This window comes from Mixophyes fleayi, chromosome 10, assembly GCF_038048845.1.
Source record: "Mixophyes fleayi isolate aMixFle1 chromosome 10, aMixFle1.hap1, whole genome shotgun sequence".
NCBI lineage: Eukaryota > Metazoa > Chordata > Amphibia > Anura > Limnodynastidae > Mixophyes > Mixophyes fleayi.
The window spans coordinates 7,244,163-7,265,721 of record NC_134411.1 but is presented as its reverse complement, the minus strand read 5'-3'; the positions used below and the strand labels follow the sequence as shown (position 1 = coordinate 7,265,721).

At 41.1% G+C, this 21,559-nt stretch overlaps 1 protein-coding gene across 3 annotated transcripts in view; it reads left to right on the top strand.

Annotated features, from left to right (window-relative positions):
- The first annotated feature begins 8,255 nt into the window (after positions 1-8,255).
- The window catches only part of MAJIN (membrane anchored junction protein), a 33,868-nt gene continuing 20,564 nt past the window's right edge, over positions 8,256-21,559 (top strand). Inside the window, exons 1-5 of one of the 3 annotated variants that reach the window (XM_075187771.1) lie at positions 8,256-8,353; positions 10,212-10,339; positions 13,670-13,718; positions 13,931-14,006; positions 17,588-17,701. In XM_075187771.1, the coding sequence (XP_075043872.1) occupies positions 8,267-8,353; positions 10,212-10,339; positions 13,670-13,718; positions 13,931-14,006; positions 17,588-17,701 (454 nt within the window). In that variant the 5' untranslated portion in view covers positions 8,256-8,266. The remainder of the gene's footprint in view (positions 8,354-10,211; positions 10,340-13,669; positions 13,719-13,930; positions 14,007-17,587; positions 17,702-21,559) is intronic. The other 2 variants (XM_075187772.1, XM_075187773.1) reach the window with 2 other exon arrangements.

Genomic DNA, 21,559 nt, shown 5'->3' with positions numbered 1-21,559 from the left:
GGTTTCGTCCCACACTACAAAGACATACTAGTAGGTTAATTGGCTGCTATTAAATTGACCCTAGTCTGTGTGTGTGTGTGTTAGGGAATTAAGACTGTAAGCTCCAATGGGGCAGGGACTGATGTGAGTGAGTTCTCTGTACAGCACTGCAGTATTAGCGGTGCAATATAAATAAATGATGATGCCGTCTTTGTTTTGAAGAAAATTGGGTTGTTCGCTGTTTGGTAAAAGAGTCTACTTAACGTGTGTGTACTTTTAGGCACAGTGACAAGAGTTATCAGTGTCATTTCAATTTAATAAGCAGTAAGGGGCCTATTTCTTAAGTCACAAACCATGTGGAAACTGCTTTTTCTGCATGGTTTAATCATCAATATCTAATAAAAGCCTAATGCAGGATACATCATACATATTTCCTGCATTAGGCTAAGTTTTGCATTAAACCACAGTCTGCATAATTTTCAATGGGGACTAAGGTATGGGCCAATTTAACAAGCTCCAAAAAGCCTAGCTTTTCAGAGCCTGACTCTGATCTTCAGATGGCGTTGGCCATTCTACCCTATGGGGAGAGCATCACAATAGAGGGATCATGGATCCCTCTTGGCAGTCTTCCTTCTCTCCCCTCCGGTAGCTACCGCAAAATGGCTTTGCGCGACCCACAGATTCGCATGTGCAGCAAAGACTCCTGGTAAGTCTTTAGGTAAGGAGAGTAAGGATGTCTTTTTTATAAATGCCCACAAAATATCATTCCTTATTGCGATAACGGATGATATTCAATGGAGGGAGGCATATGCGGACATTAAAAATAGGCCTCTACGACTCTTGTCTTTAACAGTGCCTAGATATATTATATCTATTATATGGATGCTGGTTCTCAAGAGATGCCCATTAATGTGTTTTCTGAATAAACAGACTAACATTGAAAGACACAGAGCCAGTTATACAGATGTATGTTGTGAAATGCCTTTGTATTCCAACTGATTTGTGATGTCACATATGAATGTTCTATGTTCTTTCTCCACCAGGGGCCATGTAAACTACAGAGTGGTTTAGATATACCAGTCTGTATGCCCTCATTCTGCACTTTGTGTTTCCTACTCTGTCTGGTTTTGAGTAGTGCTTGCCTCATCAGAACTAACAGGGCTCGCAAATCTGTGACCTGCCAAGCATGCTTAGCCCAAGGAGACAAATCATGCCAAAGTTGTCCATATATTCGAAAAAGAGAAGGAGATGTGAAAACATGGAAGAAGGAAGAGCTCTTACATTTGATCATGGCAATGGGATTGTTCATCTGTGTCTTCGAAACTATAAAGGAGTGGAATGAGGTAAGAACATGTAAACAGGCGTTTGTACAGAATTAGTTCAAATATATTAGTAGGAGCAGCATAGATTGATGGCCCTTGTCAGATTCAGGAGTCTGAGACAAACTGAACATATCGTAAAAGAAGAGAAACGATCGTACCAGGTTAATTTTCACAAATGATCCCCAGATCGTTCCTAATCAATAAGGATTAATAGGACATATATACAGTCTGAATGGGTGATCGTAGCAGGTTAATTTTCACAAATGATCCCCAGATCGTTCCTAATCAATAAGGATTAATAGGACATGTATACAGTCTGAATGGGTGTAATCAGATCCAGATATATAGTATTAAAAAAAAAAATAAGAAAAAAAGAAGAGTACACTGGGGCACTCCAGGACATGTTTGTAATTAAAACATAAAATTGTATTAGGTATACATTAAATTCAAAGAATGGTTCAATTCCCAGAAAGCAGCAAAATATAACTTAAAATCAGGATGTGATTATAGGGAATTCACGTGCTTAAGGTGAATTAAAATTGCAGAAAAAACTGCACGCGCTTTGCCAGCTCTTTATACATAAATTATATGCACTTTTATTTGTGTGTTGTTGCTCTGCTAGCTAAATTGGATGACTACATCACAATGGTGAAGCCATGAGTATCAGTTGTAGGATCTGCAGTGAGTAACTCTATGTATTGTCAGAGCTCAGTTGTAGGATCTGCACTGAGTAGCACTATGTATTATTATTATTATTATTATTATCATTTATTTGTAAGGCGCCACAAGGTTTCCGCAGCGCCGTACATGGTACAGTACTTCAGAAAATTCAGGCAGGCAAATACAGTAGAGCCGGAGCGGAAGAGCAGGTATGGAGACAAGAGGGAAGATGAGCCCTGCTCATACGAGCTTACATCCTAAAGGAGGGTAAACAAAATCAGGCACAGAAGGGAGCCAGTGAAGCAACGGGGAGAGAGAAAGGGGCCAGGGGAGAAACAGAAGAGGTGAGAGGTTAAGTGGATGGTTGGTAGGCCTTAAGGAACAGGTGAGTTTTAAGTGCCCGCTTGAAGGAGCACAGATTGGGTGAGAGACGGATGGAGCGAGGGAGGACGTTCCAGTGAAGGGGGGCAGCGTGGGAGAAGTCTTGGATTCTAGAGTGGGAAGAGGTGATCAGTACAGTCAGAGCTCAGTTGTAGGATCTGCACTGAGTAACTTTATGTACTTTGTATGTCTAATTTACTTACATAAGTAGATAGATAGATAGATAGATAGATAGATAGATAGATAGATAGATAGATAGATACGTAGAAAGCTGATTGAATATATTAAAGGTAAGTTCCTGCTACATATCTGGGGTATCTAGTACAGGTACCATGGAAGATTCTGTTTGTTTATATACAGGGTATCACATGCAGATACCACAAAGGTTCCAATAGTATAATACAATAGTATTGCTAAATTCCAATACCTCTATCCCCTTAACCGCAGGTATATGTGATAGTTCTCTACCTATAACTAAACTGGGGATGGTCAGGGGATATGCCTATTAAGCAGGAAAGTGGTGGCCGAGCAAAAACACTAACGCGCATTTCGCTTCTATAGCTTTCTCAGTGCAAAAGTGAAATGAGGTAAGAACATGTAACCAGGCGTTTGTATAGAATAAGTACAAATATATTAGTAGGAGCAGCATAGATTGATTAAATGCATTTTATGGAAGAGTTGGGATTTTCAAAATAGCCTTCGTCAGATTCAGGGGTCTGAGACAAACGGAACATACCATGAAAACAACACCTTGATTACGATATATAAGGGAAGATGTGAAATGAAACACTAGGTAAAAGTACTGGTTCTGTTTTTTTCTATAAATGCACATTATTCTATAAAATAGTCTCCTGTGGAAGATTAATTGGCAGTTCAAATAGTGGAAAAAGGATAATAAAGCACAACATGGAAAATCAAGTGAATAAAAGCTCTTTAATAGGGAGTTACATTATTCTGATTTTCCTTTCCCTGCTATTATGTTTACCTTTAATCTGAGTCTGAATGGCAGGCCATGGAGGTTAGGGGGCCTGTCAATGTCGGACCACCCTCACCAAAAGAGCAGAGAGAGGGGACGCAGGAGGCTAGAGTGGCATCTCCATCAACAGCGACGCACTGTTCCATCCCTGGTCCAGGAGGTGCATATTAGTGCCCTTTAGCTAGGTCTGCTGCTAACTGTAAATGAAGCCCTTTCTGATGTGTTCTCTGTTTATCTGATAAACTGTGAGAAATAAGTAATATGTTAAAGCGTAAATCATTACTGTACTACAGTCTCATCCTTTTCTGATAGGGAGCTGTTACACTAATCTCTCTCAATGCGCGTGATTCTATAAAGTATGTATGCTGAGGAGAAAGTGATATAATAGTATAAATATAATGCTCTCAATGTTTATTTTTCTGATATATAATGATAAATAGAGATGTGAAAAACGTGCGCCACAACATACATTGCAGATAACCAGTCAATCGGTTTATTGTTTACCCCATTCATGAGCAGCTCATTTTCAAATGATTTATTTTAAAGGGGGGGGGGGGGGGGGTCTTATGGAAGCCTATTGAAATACATTTTATTTTATAGGTACTAGTTACAAACAGACAAAAATTACCACAAAAATACTCTTTCCCTTAATACCATATGTGAATGTGCATGGGTTTAGGATCACAGGTCACAGGAAGAAAAGAGAAGTGCAGATACTGGAAGGGGTGTGATAATATCTCATAACAGCTAACTTTGTCCTTGACCCCTTTATGACCACATTGAGGGATAGATTTACTAACAATCATTTCTGATGGTGGTTTTAAACTGCCTCACATCTCCAGTGGATTAACGTTCTAAACCGTCGCTTTTACTATAGGGCAGTTTGAGACTGGGATGTTAAATGACTGGCAATGTGTGGCAGATTGAAAACAGGTAAACTGCCGATGGTTTGGCCAAAACCAACATTAAAAATAACAGAAAAAAGTCAGTTTTTTTTTAAAACTGCTTCTGATTGGCTTGATAGCTGAAACATCATTGGTTTATAAATTTTGGGGGCAATCATTATTTATTAAGGGGCAAAATAATATAATTAATCTACTATATGGGCATTATGTAGTGCCACTTGAGTGCATCATAAATAATTATTGCCCCGATTAGCGATCAAATAGTATTACCCACTTAATATAATTATATATTAATATTTTCCCCATAAATAATACAATAATATTGCCCTTGTAATATAATAAAAAATAAAATTTGTTCTCATAAGTTAATTATAAATTACTTTTGCCCCTTAATCAATAAATAATGATTGCCTCCATATATTGCCACTTTCTTTTTGTTTCTTACATGTGAAGTGTACAGGCAGTCTGACAAAGAGGCAAGAGAGTGGTTACACTTTAACAGTGATAAATTTAACCAGGTGAAATAACGTGGAGTTTGAAATAACCTCTTGAGGGTCACATTTCTTGCAGTTTATAAAATACTTGCCAACTCTCCCGGAATGTCCGGGAGACTCCTGAATTTCGGGTTGGTCTCACGGACTCCCGGGAGAGCAGGGAAGTCTCCCACATCCTGCAATTGCGTAGCCTAAATGACGCAATTTGCGGGGAATCGCGTCATTTTGGCCCCGCCGGAATCGCGTCATTTTGGCCCCGCCCCCGCAACAAAACTTTTCGTTGTGGGGGGGGGGGGGTGTCAAAATGACACGTTTGGCTGCGCCCCGCACCCTCCCGCCCTCTAGTCACACCCCTCTCCTGGACTACACTTGCCGAAAGTAGGAAAGTATGGTTTATGATCATATGGAACCAACACAATTGTTGTGTACACCCAGTTATTCTCCCATATGGGGTGTGTTGTGCCCACGTTACATTGACCACAAGATCACTTGAAGAACCAAAAACAGATCAGGCTGTATTCCAGGTCCATCAGATGTTTCATAGAAGTGTTATATGTATGTTTATCTCGCGCTAAGTTCTAGTTCTTGGGTACGTATTAACGATATGTCGGAATTGTCATTATCGTTAATACGGTTACCACCGCTAAATAGTCTTATAGAGCATAAATGAAGATATAGCAATGTCACTGGAATTTAATTACGTGTCTCATAATATCAATTTATTTCTTACTTTTGCCCACAGTCACCATCTCTGCACAGTTTTTATGCCGACATCTGTATAGTAAGTGAGAAAAGTCTGCATGAAGACACCGTGACACCTGGGCCTAGTCCAAGAAGGAATCAATCCAATACACGCAGAGGAATGCCTGACAGACTTAGTCTCTGGGATACATTACATGAAGAAACATAATTATCTGTATTTTATATGTGAAAGGTTTTGTTCTTTCACTCATGCAGATTGCATGTAATAAAGAAGCAAACTGTCACTGTTGTTGTGTGGTGTGAAGCAGAACTAGAAATACAAATGTGTAAAGTATGTGAGGAGGTGTAATGTAGTTATTGTAGGCATACTTGCATTACTGTGGTGTAGATGGTGCATTAATGACCTTCGTCCATTATCACTTATTTTGCATATTTAATAACCTGTTAAATATTTGTAACATTAGTTATTTGGTTCAGTGATTTTCCATTTGTAAAATGTAATGCTAAATACAGGTGCTTCAAATGACTACTGAAGATGTTATAGGGTTAAGCATGCACCCAGGATGTACTGTATTAAGTAGAGATGGGCGGGCTCGGTTCCCCAAGAACCGAACCCACCCAAACTTTGGGTATCCGAGTAACGATAAACACCCCGCTTAGGGGCTGGAAAGAAAAGTGCATTTACTAATGAGAATATGGGTATCACTTGACACTGGTGTCATCTTTCATGTGTCACTGAATAAATCTATTTGTGTCATTTGTCCTCACTGCTCATTGTCACTCACAAGCTGAACTGCATTGATTACATCTGTGGCACAAAGCTAGTTACTAGTGTGTCTCCCAACACCCAGGGCTTGTAGCGCCACAGAAGTTGTAGTACACAGACTGGCTATAGTACCTGTTGTAGGGTCATCCTACTGCACAGAGAAAAATGCTTTCAGGACATTTAAAACCAGAGCTGTAACTAGGCAGGTGCGGACGGTGCCATCGCCCAGGGCGCAAAGCCAAGGGGGCACAACTGCCCGATACCTGCCTCTGTGCCCAGGCTCAATCACTCCACACAGTTCCCTACATGAACCACAAATCTAATCTCACCAGCTATATTGCCAGCTTCCCCCACAAGCAAAAACTCATTCCTGGCATCAGAAGCAGTGGAACGTATGTGCGTTTCACTGAAAGCAGGAAGTTCGGCATTTTGCGTTCCAAATGCCGAACTTCCTGCTTTCGGTGAAATGCACATGCGTTCCACTGCTTCTGATGCCGGGAATGAGTTGTAACCTCCCGGAATCAACTTTCTGACCCCGATCACTTAGTAAAGAGCATTACTCTAAGCTAACTCACTGATGTGATCGCATTCAGCTGTGTGATAGGCGTGCTCTGATTGGTCAGCGCTGTAGCCTTTCACATCTCTCCATTTAAGTTTGCGGTTACATCCTCTTAGTCCGGGCACAGAGGGGCCAGGGCTGTCTGTGCGCCAAAGACCTGTCCTCCATGTTCCCCGTCTTGCACTTTTGTTCAACGCCCAGCATTTGTTGGAAAGCAGGCCACGTCTCGTTTCAAATAAGCAAATTGAGGATTTTGATAGGTAAATTATGATGTATGTATCAATAAATCTGAGAGGGAGATGTGTTTTACAAGGGAGAATAGTTTAGTTAGCCCTCTTACAGTCCACAAGCCTATTGTAGGTATACTATTACAACCTATCTAAAAAAATAGTGAGTTAGGCATTTAATACAAGTGTATTTAATAAAAGGTAAGTACAAATACAGACAGCATTTGATCTATATATTATTATCTATACTATATAGATTTATATATATATATATATATATATAGATATATATATCTATATATATATATATATATATATATACAGAGAGAGAGAGAGAGAGATACACACACACACACATATATATATATATATATATATAGATAGATATACACATATATATATATAATATATTTAAATATAAATAAATATATATATATATATATATATATATATATATATATATATATATATATATATATATATAATTATGCATTTGGCTTATCATGCATTTGCAAATATGTGTAACAGAATTCTTTCAGTAAGGTGCCAACCACACCCCACATTAGGTTGGTCACACCCTCTCGACAAATGTCACTCCCACTTGTCTGGTTACGACACTGTTTAAAACTAAAAAGATAAAAGAGAAATGTGATTTTTATGAATTATGTTACTGTAATATTGCAACTGAGCTGATATCAGGCAATTAGGCCATAACAGTGTGGAGTGAAAATCCGTGCAAAGCCTTATAATCAATGAATGAATCAGTTTTTAGGCATGTTGGTAAATGTCGTTGCTAAATGACCTGTATTAGTCAGTCTGTTTCCGCCATATTCTGGATGTACAAACAGGCCCCAGTCACATACCTCCAAACTCCCCATTTACACCTCTGCCTCACAGCGCTGGGGTCATGATTCCCGACCATGGCCTTATCTGTGTGGAGTTTGTATGTTCTCCCCGTGTTTGCTGGGGTTGCGTCGGTTTTAGCAGAGAGCGCCGCCATCCCCATGCCCCCCACCATATCTAGGAAGGTACCAAGTTCCCCAGTAATGAGAGGGAGGCTTGGACCACACACTGTCACGGATGGGCTAAAGGGCGCTGCTGGCTTATACTGTATGTAGAAGCCAGCACATTCTCCAGAGCCAGAGAGACAAGCGGGGCTGATGGGATGCTTGATAACAAGACAAACATGCCATAACGGATATTGGAGGAACAAGGAGCAGAATAAAGAGAGGACACCCCTACAGAAAGAGGCAACTTGATGTGTCCCTGAAAAGAGCGGGAAGACGGCAGCTGCAATGTTATCAGCTGCTGAGAGGAGCTGTACACAGACCTCTGCTGCTCAGAGGCCATCCAGGGTGCTAAGTACCTTTCTCATCCTAAAAGTTTGTTTGTTTTATTTTTTTGACAGCCATGTATATAAGTTTTTAGAGATGTACGTGCTGCTAGATTACATGGGTTTATAAACACTATATACAAATCGCGCACATACTGTATCCTAAGGTTACTTACTGAGAGCTTACATTGGGACTTTCCATATATATGTGTGTATATATATATATATATATATATATATGTATGTGTGCAGTGTCGGACTGGGGCATGAAGGGCCCACCGGGGGACTGGAACGCTAGGGGCCCACCAGAGGGGGTGGGGCCAGCCATCATAGAGGCGAGACTAGACGCAAGAGGGGGAGGGGTCAGCCCACGAAGGACAGCTAGCACCATAGTGTAGTATATAAAGAATGCAGTGTGTATATAAAGATAACACAGTCTTGACCTGCCCGTTAGATTGGGCAGAACAGTCACCAAAAATCGGGATTGTCCCACTAGACCAGGCTTGGCTAACCTGTGGCACTCCAGGTGTTGTGAAACTACAAGCCCCAGCATGCTTTGCCAATATATAGCAGCTTATTGCTGGAAGGGTATGCTGGGACTTGTAGTTTAACAATATCTGGAGTACCACAGGTTAGCCAAGCCTGCACTAGACTCAGAACATTTGACAGACTGTCCTACCTGTTCTTGTCACTTTTAACACCTGTGGCTGCTGATTGTTGAGGGCCCTATTTGGAAAAAATAATGGGTACATTTAGAAAATTCCAACTAGCCCCAGCATTAAATCAGTAGGGCACACAATCAATACTTAGGCCTTCCTCCAGCTCCAACATTAAAGTAATAGAATTCCCATTTAATAATCCTATTTCCCTCCCTCCAGACAGTCCCTGCAATAAATTAATCGCATTTACATATAATAAATATACCTATTTCCCGCAACCGTCACTGCCATTAAATAATTCATATTCACATTTAATAGACATCATGCTCCTCAAACTCAGCCCCACATTCAATTAATAGCCCCCAAACCACCCTATCTTAAATTAATAGTCCCCACTATAAAATGAAATTGCCCCACCATCACCCCACAAACAAAATAGCACCCATTATTTAGCCACCACCTACCACACACACATTACATTGCCACAAGCCCGCTGTGCCATCACACACACATTACTGTGCCCCTTCATCACCATGCTGTGCCTCCTTATGATCACATTGCGCCCTCCATGCTGCTTTTGTCCCCCCCTTCTCCTGGCCCCCCTTCATCACTCTCTGCAATGCTGCTTTGGCTCCCCTTCACCCTGTGCCATGCTGCTTTGGCTCCCCTTCACCCTGTGCCATGCTGCTTTGGCTCCCCTTCACCCTGTGCCATGCTGCTTTGGCTCCCCTTCACCCTGTGCCATGCTGCTTTGGCTCCCCTTCACCCTGTGCCATGCTGCTTTGGCTCCCCTTCACCCTGTGCCATGCTGCTTTGGCTCCCCTTCACCCTGTGCCATGCTGCTTTGGCTCCCCTTCACACTCTGCGTCATGCCCGTCATTCAGAGTGAACGGAGCAGAGAGGAGTCGGGGAGTGCCGCAGTCACGTTATTATTCCTATTTTAAAATTTTACGCTCCACCTACCAACGAAGAGGGGAGTGATCAGGGTCGGGGCCTACCAGGGGATTAGACTGTAGTATGTCAGTTGAGGACAATAGTATGCCATAAAACAGCATTAGGACATACATGTACTTATTTTTGGCTTTTGTTTTATTATATTTCTTCTCAGTTAAGGGAAGTGTACTATTCTGGTGGCTAGAATGTTTATAAACATTTATTTTGAAGAGATAGAAATGTAATATACCTACACATACAGTAGAATGTAAATATTTGCCAATGAAGAATAATATATGTTTTTTTTATCTACAGGAACTTTTTGTGTATTTAAGAAATACAATGCCCATAAAGCCTTTCTCATTCCCTATCCCTGAAACACGATTCTTGCATACCACAAAGTATGTGTATAAGTTCAAAATCCGATATGGAGTCCTTATTAAGTAAGTTTGTGCTGCATGTAAATTATGACTCAATGAGTTCAAATAAAAAGGTCATTTATTTGTAAGGTGCAGCTGACAAGAGTCAAAGTACCCTTTGAGCACATTTTTGTTATAATTTTTCATCTGCTTGGTTGTGTGCCTCCAGTTTTGAAGTGGCCACAGATAAAACAGTTTGTTGCAAATCAGTGTTCACTGCAGTACAAATAATTTCAGGCTACGAGTGTGCTGAACTAGGGAAAGGCTGTGACTTGTCATCTGTCATCTGATTACCAACCCTCTACACAGTTGAAACAAAGATTACTTTTATTCTCTCTCTATATTTAAATAACCTACTGACCAAAACCAGCATTGATGTGTGGTTATATCATATAGTACTTTTTCCAGTTGCAATCTGGCTGGACTAATATTCAACATGTGACATTTAACCAATTGCACTAAGCTCCCATTTTCTTATTGATGGTAAGCTTGCCAGCAAGACATTCTAACCTCATTGTCTGCTAATTGAAAAGTACTACAGAATATGCTGGTGCTATTTAAATACATGTTAACAAATAATAATAAAATAATTGGAAAAACACAGAGTTAAACTTAGCTATACACGTGCTGGATAATGTCAGTGATATTGGATTAGTCCAATATCACAGCACAAACTGAATACAATCAAAACCCATCACATCATTACTGACCATGTTGAAAAGTACACTCGGAAAAATAACCAATATTCACCTGTATGTACGGTCAGGGCTGCCAAGAGGAATTCAGGGCCCTGGTACAGCAAATCCATGGGGCCCCCCTTATAGTTGAGTATGCTAAAAAAAATTGTGCTGCCTCATGGCGGCGCAAATTTTTTCTGAGGTGTGGTCCTGCATTTGGGAGCGTGGCAAATGCACCATTGGGGCGTGGCTAACACATCAAAATCACTAGGCTCTCAATTCGCCCGAGCGTCACATATGTCCAAGCACTCCTGACTTTCAGGACATCTAGCACCACAGTGTAGTATAGAAAAAATGCAGTGTGTACACAAAGAGTTCAGTCTTGGCCTGCACCTTACATTGGGCACAACACTCACCAAAAATTGACATTGTCCCTACTAGAATCACAACATTTCACATACTGTCCTGCTCTCTGCTACCTGTTCTTCTCACTTTCACCACCTGTGGCTGCATGTTTCTTTAGTTGCAGCTTGTCTGGATCCTGGAATGCTGGGGGCCCTATTTGGAAAAAAATAGTTACATTTAGATAATTCCAAACAACCCTGGCGTTAAATCAATACCATCCACGATTAATAATTAGGCCTTCCTCCAGCTCCAATATTACAATAATGTGCCCCTTCATCATCGCCATGCCTTATGATCACACTGCGCCCTCCATGCTGCTTTTGTCCCCTTCACCTGGCCCCCCTTCATCACACTATACTATGCTGCTCCCCCCGCTTTTTCAATCCCACTGTGCCATGCCTGCCCCCCTTTTTAACTCCACTGTGCCATGCTGCCCCTCGTTTTTAACCCCACTGTGCCATGCCCCCCCGTTTTTTAACCCCACTGTGTCATGCCGCCCCCCCGTTTTTTAACCCAACTGTGCCATGCTGCCCCGTTTTTTAACCCCATTGTGCCATGCCTCCCCCCTTTTTAACCCCACTGTGCCATGCTGCCCACCATTTTTTAACCCCACTGTGCCATGCTGACCCCTGTTTTTTAACCCCACTGTGCCATGCTGCCCCATTTTTAACCCCTCTGTGCCTCCCCACTTCTTTTTTTACCCCTCTGTCATTCTGCCCCCCTGTTTTTTAACCCCTCTATGTCCCCCTCGTTTTTTAACCCCTCTGTCATGCTGCCCCCCCCCCCCCCGTTTTTAACCCCTCTGTCATGCTGCCCCCCGTTTTTTAACCCCTCTGTGCCCCCCCACATTTTTTTTAACCCCTGTCATGCTGCCCCCTCATTTTTAACCCCTCTGTGCCCCCCTCATTTTTTAACCCCTGTCATGCTGCCCCCCCACGTTTTCCTCCCTTCACTTACCCTTTCTTCTCTCTTCTTTATGGTCTTCTCTGCTGCTCTGTGCTCCATTGCTCCAGACTGACTGAATGCTGGGCATGACATGATGACATCACACCCGGCATTCAGACAGTCTGAATGGAGCACAGAGCAGCAGAGAGGAGGGACGCCGGCACCGCGATCACATGAGTATGTTTTGTTTTGTTTTTTTAACTACCCTGCTCCCCCCACCAAAGACCGTTTATAAAAAAAAATAAAAAAAAAATTGGCAGAGCAAGGGCCCGGGCCGGGCCCCCTGACATGCCCGGGCCCGGGTAATTAGTACCCGCCCCCCCCTCTCGGCGGCCTTGTATACAGTCATCTTCAAGATGTTGTCCAATTCCTTAGCATCTGGAAGTGGACAAATTTGGTCACTGATATGTGCCGCTAACTAGCCTCCCTAAACAAAATATTTTTTTATGTTTATTAATAGTTATTAATATAGCGTCTACATATTATGCAGTGCTTTACAGCGAATATTTAATCATTTATATTAGTCCTGCCCAGTGGGGCTTTACAGTCTATATTCCCTACCACATGGACACACACACTAGGCTTAATTTTTTTCAGAAGCCAATTAACCTGCCACTATGTTTTTGGAGTGTGGGAGGAGGCCAGCGCACCCAGAGAAAACCCCTGCAATCAATGGAAGAACATACAAGCTTCCCGCAATTTAAGGCCCTGTTTGGAATTGAACATAATGAGCAGTTTTGTGAGGCAACAATGCTAACCACTGTGTAATAATGCTGCATTGGTTAATTAATTAGATTAGTAATAAAAATATACATTAGAAAACCCAGCCAGCTATGTCATTTAGAACTGTCACTCAGAGCTTTTGACTCATTTTATATAAATCATATCCATAATGTTACCGTCAGCCAATTAGTTTGACCCTTAGGTTCTGGTATTTGTTACATCAAAAAAAGTGTTCATTACCATTAATGAGGGTTTTCTGGTGACATTGAAGTCATTAGACAAAACTAGATTAAGGGATCTTATTGGAGGGCACATAGGCTACTTTATCGAGCTAAGTTTTGTCACATGCTGGATCAGGACAATTTCCCAATTAACACTTTTGTGCAGATCTCATTACTGCAAGGATTACTATTATTGAATAACCTGTATAAAATGAGAGTGGCTGTGATTGGTGCCCTAGTAACAGTTCTGAAGTCCCTGGGGGTGCAAAACTAAGCTATATTTACGAGTGGAAGTCCATCTTAGCAGACTGTTAATGCTGTTGTGTAAAGGTTAAAAGCTATTAATAATGTATGTTTTTGATAGCTATATGTTTGTTCATTAGTAGCTCAGAAGATACAGAAAATAAGGAACATATTGTAAAAGAATTATTGGTGAGTATAACAAAAATATGGGCACTGTTTGGAAAAAAAAGGAAAACCCAATAAGTTAACTTGCATGATATTGAAATAAGGCAGTAAAGCTACCTTTAAATTGATCATGCTATTCCAATTACGTAAAGTTTGCATGATTTACTCGTAGTGGTTATTTTTAATCTAACTGTGATTAAATCAAGTTGCTTCTATATTAAACTTTTGTTTCATAGGATTCCATCCGAGCCATACTTGCCAATCACGATAATTTACATCCTTTTTCTACAAAGCATTTCATAATTTTTCCTTGTATCCTTTCAATGATAATAGGAAAAATGGGGCAATTATTATGCAGTCTTCTCTATGTAGATTATTTTAAAAGCTGTTCTGACCATCTCTGTGCTCCAGGTACAGGCTGATATCATTGCTAACTTATTTGTTAAGTGCCTGAAACCCATATTTCCAAATTAAATCCATAACAACCAGATGGGATTTTTACTGGGCTGGGTGACAATACAATAAGAATGATTGACCTTACCTACCTGAATCTTAGATGCATGTCCTCTTGCAATCTACTGTAAGGTTACATGGCAATTCTTCACAGGGGTACTGGAATATATGGGTTTGAGACCTTCCCGCCTACATAGGATGATATCATTTTATAAACATCCAGCTAAGGATACATAGCAACCTGTTGAATCTGGTACTAATTACTAATGGAACACAACAGTTCCAGTTGATGTTTGTGCAATGCTAGGTTTTAGCCATGGTGATCAGACTCAATCCAAGCATAAGTGGTCAGAAAATGAGCACGAGTAATTATAAATTTGCTCTTTTTTGCAGATGGCATCTTTGGTATCATAACCAACCCAATAATGATTCTACCTAATCTAACGGTAGAGTTTAAAAAGTTTGAGCAATTGTCTAATTTTAAAAAGAAATACTCAATCTCAGTGGCCTTGAATAATTCCATTCCAGAGTATGTGGTCAGCTGATTGCAGTCAACATTCCTATTCACATGACACTCATTTCAGATTCACTACCTTGGAATTGCCCTGGCCAAAACAACACACATGTGTTTAACTTGAACTTTGCATCATTACTGACCAAGGATGGTGGAAAGCTGAGGTGGTGGACATCACCCTGGCTAGGGAGAATTAATATAATAAAAATACCAAATATCCTATATGTCCTTCAATCTGTCCTGATCAAGGTGCCCATGAGTTTCTTTTGTGAACTTCAAAGGGAGTTTGGGTACTTTGGGGGGCAGGAGAACATCATTCAAACATGAAATACCATGTAGGTGCAAACCTCATGGAGTTCTGCAGTTGCCCCTGTTCATGAGCTACTACCATGCAGAATAGTGGATTGCAATAGATTGAATAGTGCAAAGCAATGGACATAAGTGGATAACCATTTTGTGGTCACACCAGTGAACATTATGCCATTGTTATAAAAAATGTCTAAGGTTGTGCATCCTATGATTGGACCCACTGCTGTAGGAGACTTTGGTCTCTCGGTGGTATCTCCTCACCCATATCTCATTTTACTCCATTAACATATAATCCTAACTTTCCACCTGGGCTGCAGCCTGGAACTGCAAGTGCTTAGACTCAGGCTGGAATAAGGCATCTGGTCCACCTGGTGGGCAGCAACACCATACATACTTTATTGGAGATTCAAAACAATTTTTCTGTCAATTCCTGCGAATACTGGTTGTACTTACAGATTAGTCACCTACTATCAGGATTTAAATGCATGGGTGCTTTGGGGCATGAGGCATTCTCCTTTAAACACTCTGTTCACTCTCTTCTAAGCCAAAAACTTGCTATATGCTATTTTATATATATATATATATATATATATATATATATATATATATATATATATATATACACACACACACACACACACACACACACACACACACAAAGTACAAAATATTTCTAGTGGGTAGTGGGAGTGTTTAACTTCAGGTGATGAATGGGGCTATGTGGGAAACTTCCTGTCCAGAAATCTTTAAAGTCACACACACATGATCCACAAGTGTTTCAGTAATACCCAATATACTGAGTTATTCAGTAATAACCCAATATAAGCTTATGGCCAGATGGTATGGGTGGCCTAACACAATACGCAAATTTGCTTTATGTGTCCCAATAACATGCTGGAGATGTTGTTCGACAAAGGGTACCTTAATCTACTAGTAGTGCCAATAAAGATGTCCCGTTCGGAGCTGGTGCAGTCCTTAACTTGCCCTGCTGTTTGAATTTCATATACCCTGAAGTCCTCATGGTTAGGATACAGGGGTCACCTTTTGAGATAAAGCATCTTCTCTGTCATGGCACTTCAAAAGTTCTCATGCCAATTCTCAGTTAGAATTTAGTGCTCAAACTCTGGGTTTCTGCAGTGCAGCCTCTACACAGTGAGCCATAGTCTCAGATAACAACCTGCTGCATCCTTTTAATTTAATCTGTGTAGACCAGCATCTGAGAATGACCTAATTAACTGCTGTTGGTAATGAGTTTCCAGCACCTGAGGCTTATTACCACTGATTCAGGACTATTTAAGCAGCTTCCTGTGAACAGCACTTTTTCAGTTTATTGAGGCTTGTCTCTGTCAACAAGCATTTGGAATAGTAAATTCCTGGATTTTGTAAGAATTGAGGACCTGGGGGTAAATGTATCAATCTGCGGGTTCTTCAACACCCGCGTGTTCAGCCTCTTCCGCGATTAAATTTCAAGCGGCGCTGCATTGTAAAGGGTTAACTTCCCTTTACAATGCAGCGCCGCTTGAAATTTAATCGCGGAAGAGGCTGAACACGCGGGTTTTGAAGAACCCGCAGATTGATACATTTACCCCCTGATGTCTGATATCCTAGTGCACTGTGCTCCCTTACACTAGGATAGCTGCAGCTGTCTTGACCTGCTTTCCAAAAATGTAGCAGATAAGTATTTTCCTAGGGTAGCTAATTGCCCCTCTTGTAGCATGCCTATTTATATCTGCAGATCCTAGTTCTCATTGTGGGTTATTAATGTTCTCTAGCCTAGTTCTGTAATGATACCTTCTGATTTCTGTTTTGCTTCAAGCTAAATACCTGGACTTTGTTGGTGTTTACATTCAAGTATTATTTCCAGCTGTCAGTACATTCTGTTTCTGAAGTCACACTGGGTAAATGTAACAGCTTTACTGTACACTGACACCTGGCTTTTGGATGTTTACCTTCTCTACCACTTAATTGCTGGCTCACAGATAACTACCTCTCTAACTCTGGCCCCCTGGCTATTCCACGACTTTTCTATGCTTGGGTCCCCAGGCTCACCCTCTGTACTTTAAGGGTCAGTACACCTTTTTCACTATAAACTGTTCCTGACATTGGAATCCACCAAACCAGTAACCATTATACCAATCTTATAAACCCTGACAGGAGGATATAATACTCATGGCGAAGGACAGATATTAAGATCCATTTGGTTCAGGTGGCTAGAAATCAAGCAGTCAACTAGATAAAGATCATACCCTCTAAATAGCTGGGGCCGACTTGCCATATCATTTGATGGTCTTTTGTAGGTGACCTCCCTTGGCAACGTCCTCAAATTAAGGTCTTTCGGGATTGTGGTGTACTCCACAGAAACCCCTTTTCCAGCCTACCCTCCATCTTCTTTTATTTCTTCCTTTTCCCCTATAAGTTACAATGTTTAGCTTGTAGATGGTTTTTTTTGTGTTTTGATTTTTTTTTCAAATGTTTTCTTTTTTTTCATTCTGTACCTCAAAATGTTGAATAATGGCTATAATATGTAAACTTTCACAAACTATTCTACCCAGTGTTAATAAATAAAAAATATATATAAAAAGCATCTGTTCTGACAATCTTGACTGATATCTCTCAGATAAGAGCAAATGGGACAGTGCTTCTCGTTTAAGGTTTAAACATGGACATAGGTTCCTCCTTCCATTTCCATATGTCTTCACGATATATATAGAGCCGTACCCTTTTGTCTACGGTAAGTGATATTAACACTTTGTTTATTAGACAGGTTATAATATTACACTGTAGAATGCATACTGGTACATTGGTACAAATTGGTACATTCTATACAGATCCAATATATAATGCAATATTTTTTATTGCTGTTTTGTTTTAGATAATTACTAGATTTAATATTGTTTTGATGTGGAACACATTACAAGAAAACTATTTCAATATGCACATAGAAATACGAAATGCATATGTAAAGTTTTCATGCTTTATGAGAACTTGGAATAGTGATATTCCTGTCCAGTTTTCTACACAATTAAAAATTATGTTCCAAAGAATATTGAATAATACATTAAGAAGTCATATAGCGATGATAAATGCTATGGTACACTTGTGAATTATCTTTAAACCAAACAGCAGTAGATACAGAATAGCTATATCAATGCGGATCTCCAAATTGAGGAGGATTACATCACCTCTCCTAACCCACTTGTAACATACTGACCTGTTTCTCTTTGGTCCAGGCGCAACAGACCCCGCTGTCATTATTTCAGCATGTGCCTATGTACAAGCTGGCTTTCCTTTTCACATGCATGTGATTTTGCCTATTTTATGAATGCACCAGTCTAGGCACATCTAATGACATGGCACATGTTTGGACATTAGCTGGTTTATTTATGTGCCAAGTATGCTTCATTTAAATGCTGTTTTGATGTTTGGAGCCTGAGCAAAAGTTTTCACAGTGTTGTATTTTAGTACTACACAGTTGCCATGTTTTCTGATTACTGATTATTGATCAGACTTTTAACCACATTAATGCTTTCAGTGACCCTGACCTAAGCTTGATTCTCTGACTCCAATATTATGCTTCATGTCTGTCTGTAGGATTGTTCTATTTCTGACAAGTACAGCCAGGGGCGGATCTAGAAAATGCTGTACCCGGGGCGATTTAGGGGGGGGGGGGGGGGGGGGGGGGATTTAGGCCCCGCCCCTTTCTAGCATCTTAGGCTGCTGACAGCTGCACACTATGTGCAGGTCCGTCCAGCCGTGACATGCAGGGACAGTGTGCTGCCGGCTGCTCTGATTGTGTTTTAAACACAATCAGAGCAGCCGGGCAGCACACTATCCCTGCCTGTCACGGCTGGACGGACCTGCACATACTGTGCAGCCGTCGGCAGCAAGTGTCTGCTAGGGGGGGCGATCGCCCCGATCGCCCCCCCTGGATCCGCCACTGAGTACAGCTAGTCTGGGGGTCGTAATCTGTGGGCATTCTGCAGCAAAGACCATGGTTTCTTGTGGGAGTTCCTGGGTAAAAGTGTGGTGCTCATTAGCCTGTGCACCCTTTGTGAGCCAAAGAGAAGTTCACATCAGATTCAGCCATTAATTTACCATGTTTTTTTCATATGACTAGATTTTGGGAATAACATTAGTTAGATGTCGCTTAATGCTACACTACCACTTTACCACATAGTAAAAGGTGGCAGTGACAGCCCCGCATCCCATAGTTGAAGCTAAATACAGACGATTTTCCCGGGGCTCCTCCACTTCTCTTAAAGCCCAGCCAAAAACTGGTAAGGGGAGATAGTGGGGTTCAATCATAAGCCTCCATCAAGAGATATGATTGGTCCTCATCCCCCTCCACCACTATTTAAAGTTGTTTGACAAAATTAATTTGCCATTTCTGCATTACAGAACGGCAGAGCCCTGGGAAAAATGGCCCTCAGTAGGGACTGAGAGACCAGCCACTGCAACTTTAATGTGGCTAGATTTTCGGAACAGCATCAGTCTCTGAGGAATTCACAAATATTTGTGTTTGTGTGTACTTGTATTCCTATATGTGTGTGGGAACATTGACTTGTTTACACACTAAATCTGTGGGGAATCTAGCCATAGTGGGAACATAAAATGAAGTCCCCACAAAACTGAATAAGCTAGTCAATACAGGAGACCTTGCTAAGATACCCAGCATCAAAATTTGCCATGTCACAACAAGTCACTTTTGTAAAAAAAAGTGTGTGTGCTTATGCCGTGGAGGGGTACGTGTGTGCACTCCAAAACTGGCTGTCAGTAGGACTGCTTGCTAATCAACACATTAGATTGTGTCCATCTTTGAACCGCCAGGGTCCTCAGTGCGCTGGAAGAAACTGGAAGAAAAGGGGATCGCAGCCTTCGTTCCTTTTTATACATAACAGGAGACAGAGACTGTCACAGCCTTCTCCTGATGAAAAGAAGGTAGGAACAGTGGCATAGTCATGAGGTCTAAATTTGAATATGCTCAATAGCGTTGGTGGAGGCTCCGATTATATCCTGGAGACCAGTGGAGACGAGTATGTCCCTGGCTCTTCCGAGGAAAGGGATTCAGACAACAACAACTGCAGTGGTAATGTACCGTTGCGGGGAAGCAGAACAAAAAGAACAAATACTTGTTCTATATACAATGATTCACTCTACCTAATGGCAGCGGTGTTTTGAACACAGAAGGCCAAACATCTGATGCAGTGTCTGTCCAAACACATTGTTATGTGCGTATTGTCGCTAACCAATAACGATTGTCGAACCTCGATTTGTGTTTCCAAAGCACAAAGATTTATTCGCAATAAGTAGAATAATATGCTCAAGCGAAGTAATATTAAATACAGCCGTTACTTATCGCAGGCGCTCTGGATCCAGTGCAGTCATTCAATCCTGAAGTCTGGGGACAAGATGTCTGCACTCTGGATCACAAGCTGCTGCTTATATACACAATCAAATACAGTAATACAATGAAGATGGTATAGCTTGCATCTATTGGTCCGGGTCTAAGGAATGTCCAAGGGGTTGTCAATCATTGGCTGGTTCATCCTAAGGAATCCAAAGGAGGGGGTCATCTCTGCAGGGGGTATGCTCTGCTCTTCCCGCCAGGATTCCTTAGTCTTAAGTAGTTCATAATTCCCTACCATTCATAACTTGCGTATGCACTCTGCGATTCCCTCGCAGAGTGAACCAAACAGTAGGATATGTAACAAGGTTCATTATGATACCACTCATGATGTTATTCCTTCAACCCGTTCCGTGTATTTCACTAATATGCATGTAACTCTGATATAACATATAAATACTACTATATTTCGACATAACTGACTATGTGTTGCAACTACCATTAATGTGTACTATTTTATAAGTATAAGTGTTTGTGCGAATGTATGGTAAAAGACCAATTACTGTTGCTGCCACGTGTAGTGGATGCGTACGCCCTTTCACGCCGTAGCGTGCGCTTGTACGTAGATGCGTACCATACGCATCTTTTCAGACAGCGACAACCAAGTTTGCTAGACTTTAATTGAAATGACTTTATCCAATTTGCTGACTTCGACAACATTCCAAGCAGTGATGGATCCAGAGCATTTAACAAAAAGCAATTCTGACGGTACTGTTTCAAAAATAGACTGGCATATCAAGCATTTTCACTGTAGAGAAACTAAAGCTACCTGGGCACTTACATTTCCCAAGCACACCCTAAGGAAAGATTCATTAAATTTAAACATCTTTGGAATAGAGACAAATTTGCACACAACTCCTATGTAATGACAGTTCTGATTGCAAACAACCAGAAAAAGATATGGTTCCCGAAGGTTTCATGCACTGTAGTATTTGCCAAGGTTTGTTTGCAAGTAAATACCTGTGGCAACACATGAAGATGTAAGCTAAACCAAAAAGTTGACAAACCAAAACCTGGCAAAAACTGAGTCCACCTGACATCGATGGTGGCTTTTGGAAGCTTTTGAGCAATTCACAATTAAAAATGACAGATGCATCATGCAGATGGGGCAGCATCTCTACAACCGGGTTGGATCACATGTTGGCAAACATGAATTCATCCATCTGAAACTTTGAGAAATGGGAA